Consider the following 4,949-nt stretch of genomic DNA (forward strand, 5'->3'; position numbering starts at 1 on the left):
ATAGATTTGGGTGGGTTATTTTGTTTCTGTGCAGGGTAAATACTGGCTGCCTTATTTTTACACTGCAAATTAGATTGCAGATTGAACTCACCACACCCAATTCTATCTTTCTCTGCACATGTTATATCTGCCCCCCCTGCAGTGCACATGGTTTTGCCCAACTGCTAAAAAAAAATGTCCTGCTGCGATCAACTTGAAATTACCCCCAATGTTATGCACAGAAACCGCAATTTATTATACCTTAACGAGTGTGGATCATTTGTAACGATTTTTTTTAAGTGAGATAACAGCAATCACTTTGCTTTAGACATTTACATGCAGTGTGAGGTCTGGCCGCCACACGCGGCAAACATGGCGGCGCTGGCCCTGGCGCACTACGCCCATGATGCAGCTGCAATCACATTCCCCGCCGCACAGACGCTAGAAGAAAAACTATGTGAGTCACCTAGGCGCGCCTCCACAATGGTAACAGGGAGGGGGCTGCGGCAGAGACACACAGAGGACGCACAGCTCTCCTTCTAGTGTCTGGGGCTCGGCGTTCCCGCCCATTGATGGCCAGCTCTGGCTACGTATATCCGATTCCGCCGTTCCGGAAGTGGGTGTGGCGACGTTTCTTGAGACGTTGGTAGGCTTTGTTGAGTCGTCGGGCTCTCTCCGTGCTGTACCGTGCTCTCGGCGGGATAACAGCGGCAAGTTGAGGCTACAATTCCATCGTACGTCGTGATCTGGTATGTATAGGCCCCGTGATGGCGCTCTGTCAGGCACCAGTGATTTATCTCTGCGTCACTAACCCCAGGCTTGCGCCGCAGTGTGGGGCTAGGCCGCGGCCCGCCTATAGCTCCCGTAACGTCAGCACACTACAAGCCCCCTGTGCCCGCCGTGTGCAATAGATCCAGCCGCCCTAATACCAATACGCGCTGCGCGCCCGGCCATGTTGTGTGCACCCTGCGCCCGTACCTGCGTGCCCGCAGTAGGGGCCAGGCCGGCCGTGTACATCCCACTGTATTAGTAGGTACTGCAAGTGTGGTTCCTTAGTGACCATATTTAGGCCTCTGATGCGGAGTAATCTAAGATGGCAGTATTTATGCTGCAGTGTGAGGATGGTATAACATGTTACTCATTGTGTAGGGGACCATCGGTCTTCCACACATGCTCCATTTATTCTTGATTTTCACATTTTTTATTTATGTGCACAACTTGAAGTTACCCGTGTGCAATTACTTATAGTCTGAATCGGTCCAAAGTGGTCTTTGAACATAAAACCGGTCTCTGAAAGAGACAAAAATTCAATACTTTAACCATGCTAAGTGATTTACCACCACAATAATTTGCAGACCCTCCAACATGACCCACCCCACTAGGTACAAAATGCTCTGTTTATGGACTTCCCTCTTAATTTATGATTTCCATCACCTGTGTTGAACTAGTTAAATGATAAGAAAGCTGTTTCTTCACAGGTGATGGCAATAATAAATTAAGAGGGAAGTCCAGAAACAGAGCATTTTGTACCTAGTGGGAGGGTATGAATTTGTATTGTGTGTATCTAGCACCAGGCTTATCCTGGTTTGAATTTGGAAAATGCTCCCTGAAAAAGTAGTTGTAACAAACAGGATCTGGTTTGAAAACTATACCAGTTAATCATTAATAAGGAACCAGTGTAATATGGACCTCGCCCCGTCAATTTTTTCTCCATACTTACCCCTTGTTTTGTGGTAGCGTCTGGTTTACCTTTGTGGAGAGGACCTTTCCCATAACCCCCTGTGTCCATATCACAATCTATTTGGAATAGTAAAGTGAGGCGAGCGTCCAATGCTGCATAGAAAGGGGGAAAAAATCCCCAAACTAACGGAGTACGAAGAAAACATTTTAGGTGCTGTAAGGGCGGAAGTTCTCTCCTGCACTCTTTTTGTCACTTCCAGGTCCTGAGCACGAAGGTAACATAGACACAACCCTTGTCTTGTACACAATGGTCCGCATCTCCTGGTGGTCTATCCTGTCACTGCGGTGGAAGCAGTTATTGCATAGACATTTTATTTCTCTATTTCAAGTATTTGTACCCAACAACTTTGGCTGACTTTTTTGCTCTTTAGATATATTGTTATATCATTTTACTAATTTATTTTGTTAGTGGCTAAACTGTTTGCTGAATACAATATTCTCTCTTACAGCTTTTACGCAGAGCGATACTTTGCCTGGTGCAGCGCAGATACTAAGGCGCAGCGTAAGCTTTGAGGATTAAAACCAAGCGCTGCTAAACAATGCCGAACAGGGACAATTATGCAAATGGCGGCGGCAGTGGCAGTGAGGAAGCTGCTTCAACAGTGGATTATGTGTGTCGTGACTATCTGCGCAATGTGTGCAAGCGAGGCAAGCGGTGCCGCTTCAAGCATCCAGAGTCCAATGATGTTTCTGATCTGGGGGTGCAGAAGAATGAATTTGTCTTCTGTCATGACTTTCAGAATAAGGAATGTTCCCGCATTAACTGCAGATTTATTCATGGCACCAAGGATGATGAAGAACACTATAAGAAAAGTGGAGAACTTCCTGCTCGCCTTCGTCACAGGGTGGCAGTTGGTCTTGGCTTGTCTCCCACTGACCTGGCTTGTAAGGATGAGACTCCCATCTGCCGTGACTTCCTGAAAGGTGATTGCCAGCGTGGGGACAGATGCAAGTTTCGCCATTTGCAGAGAGATTATGATTATCAATATGAATATCCAGGTGACATGCGAGGAGGGACTATGAGTGCAGGTATGAGTACTGGAGGCATGGGTGCAGCCGCAGCACGTGGTTATGAGCCTTATGGTGCTTATGACGGCGGTTCAGAAACAGATTACTATTCTTCCCCCTATTATCGATACGGTGAGCGCTTCGATGATCCTGTCATGAAAAGGAGGCGTGTGGGTTATGATGGGTACTACAATGCATCCCCAGTGGAATATCGTATGTTAGAGGAAGAAAATGTCATGCTGCGTAAACGTGTTGAGGATTTAAAGAAGCAAGTCTCTGTTCTGGCAGCAACTAATGAAGTCTTACTTGACCAAAATGCCCAGTTCCGTAGTCAAGCGAAAGTGGTTACACTTAGCACCCTGAGTACCACAGCTCCAACAAGTGAGCAGGCAGTTGGGCCAGTGAGTAATTACAACCATGGCATTGCGCAAACCCACACCACGTTAAGCAGCCAGGCATTGCAGTCTCGTCAAGTTACACAGCAAGATTTGGTGGGTTCTGCTGGTGCACCTGCTCCTTCCCAGACCAACGCAGCTCCTCAGTTAAATCCTGAAATTACTCCACTTTCTGCTGCGCTGGCGCAAACCATTGCTCAAGGCATGGCTCCTGCCCCTGTCTCTATGGCGCCTGTTGCAGTGTCTGTTGCTCCTGTAGCTGTTTCCATGGCACAGCCCCTGCCTGGCATCACCATGAGCCATGCCACTACACCTATGGTAACCTATCCCATTGCTTCACAGAGCATGCGCATAACAACCATGCCTCACTAATTAGTGTCTTTTTGATCCCTTTTTCTGTTTTCTGACCAGCCCTCAAGAGCTATGGTTGTCATGTAAAAGGGGAAACCTCTTTAAGATATATTTTGCTGGTGGGGAAAATAAGTTCAAATGTCTGTGTTGTAGTGATTAAAATAACTACCAAGAAAAATGTGTAATGTACTTACATGCAAAATCATACATTAGGTTTTAAGGAGTTACATTCTAGAATAGGTTTTAGTTTATCGTAAACATATTTTTCTTGCAATGCACAATACGAATAACAAATTTGTGCTCTCCTAGCACCCTGCACGTGCAGACTTATCACATACTTAGAGTGTAGATTAATATACATTTGACCTCTGCAGATACATTTGACCTCTGCAGGATTTATAACAGATGTATGCAAAATTAATAATTGCTTTCTGAAACTTTCCACTTTAGTTTATAAGCCAGATTGCTCAGTACAGTTGCAATGTTGGCTTTATGTGATTTGTGGCTTTACAGTCCGTTTTGGGTTTTATTACTATTAAAATTACCCCGTAAGACATTAGTATTATCTTTTGCAGATTGCTATTCGTCTTTAAGTTTTTTTGTTTTGTTTTTTTGTATATTACTTTTTAGATGGGGGAAGATGGACCAATCTAGAACTAGTTAAATTTGTGCTGAGAGCTGCAACTTTTCTATCTTTCTGTAAGCAGGGCAGCATTACAAGAATTGTTTCATTCAAATTTGTAAAACATCTGTTTTATTCCCCACCTCGCATGCTGAAAGCCAGGATATTGTTTGCATCTTTTTAGTTCAACTACTCGATATGTTATTGTGCTATAGGATATAAAGTGTTTGAGATTCTATGTGTAGAAGTTTCACCAAACAAAATGTATTGTTTCCTGTTATAAAGTCTCTAAACTTTACCAACCTGTCTCCGTTCTGTTATTTCTTTTTTTATTAACCTTTTGAAAGGATCATCCTTTCTTCAAATGGATTCATATTCAGTATTTGACACCAAACAGTTCACATTTTATAGGTCTCACGGAATCACAAATGAAATATTTAGCTAGGTGATCTGGAAAATGTCATCTTTGTGGAATCCTGAGGACAGAGCTGAAGAAGAACTACTGTTGTAATAGAACCAAATAGAAATGGGCACATTGTTTTTCTGCAAAAGCAGAAATACTTTTTAGACGTAAGTGTTGTATACACCTATTCCCCCCCTCCCCGAAATGGTTTTAACAAGTAATGGTATTTTATCTGAGGTTTCAATTTTGATGCACATTCCTTGTTTACTGCGCAATTCTACAATCCACCTACCATACTGAATTAGCTGTTATTTCCTAGACACGTACACTAATATGTAGCATATTGTTATTGCAGACAGCAAGTCTTTCAGTTGCCTCCCTTGTTCACATTTATTATTTTTCTTGAACATAAGGTGACAGTGCACAGGCCTTATGTAAACGTGCACATACA

At 43.7% G+C, this 4,949-nt stretch overlaps 1 protein-coding gene across 1 annotated transcript; it reads left to right on the forward strand.

Annotated features, from left to right (window-relative positions):
• Nucleotides 1-602: 602 nt before the first annotated feature.
• On the forward strand, nt 603-4,393 carry ZC3H10 (zinc finger CCCH-type containing 10). The gene is made up of 2 exons (XM_063952628.1): nt 603-728; nt 2,169-4,393. The coding sequence occupies exon 2, from the start codon at nt 2,259-2,261 to the stop codon at nt 3,492-3,494; it is 1,236 nt and encodes a 411-aa protein (XP_063808698.1). The 5' UTR covers nt 603-728; nt 2,169-2,258; the 3' UTR covers nt 3,495-4,393.
• The last annotated feature ends 556 nt before the right edge of the window (nt 4,394-4,949 follow it).

This window comes from Pseudophryne corroboree, chromosome 2, assembly GCF_028390025.1.
Source record: "Pseudophryne corroboree isolate aPseCor3 chromosome 2, aPseCor3.hap2, whole genome shotgun sequence".
In the NCBI taxonomy this organism is placed as follows: Eukaryota; Metazoa; Chordata; class Amphibia; order Anura; family Myobatrachidae; genus Pseudophryne; species Pseudophryne corroboree.

Coding starts and splice junctions, on each gene's coding strand:
- ZC3H10 (XM_063952628.1), top strand. CDS start 2,259: ATGCCGAACAGGGACAATTATGCAAATGGCGGCGGCAGTGGCAGTGAG.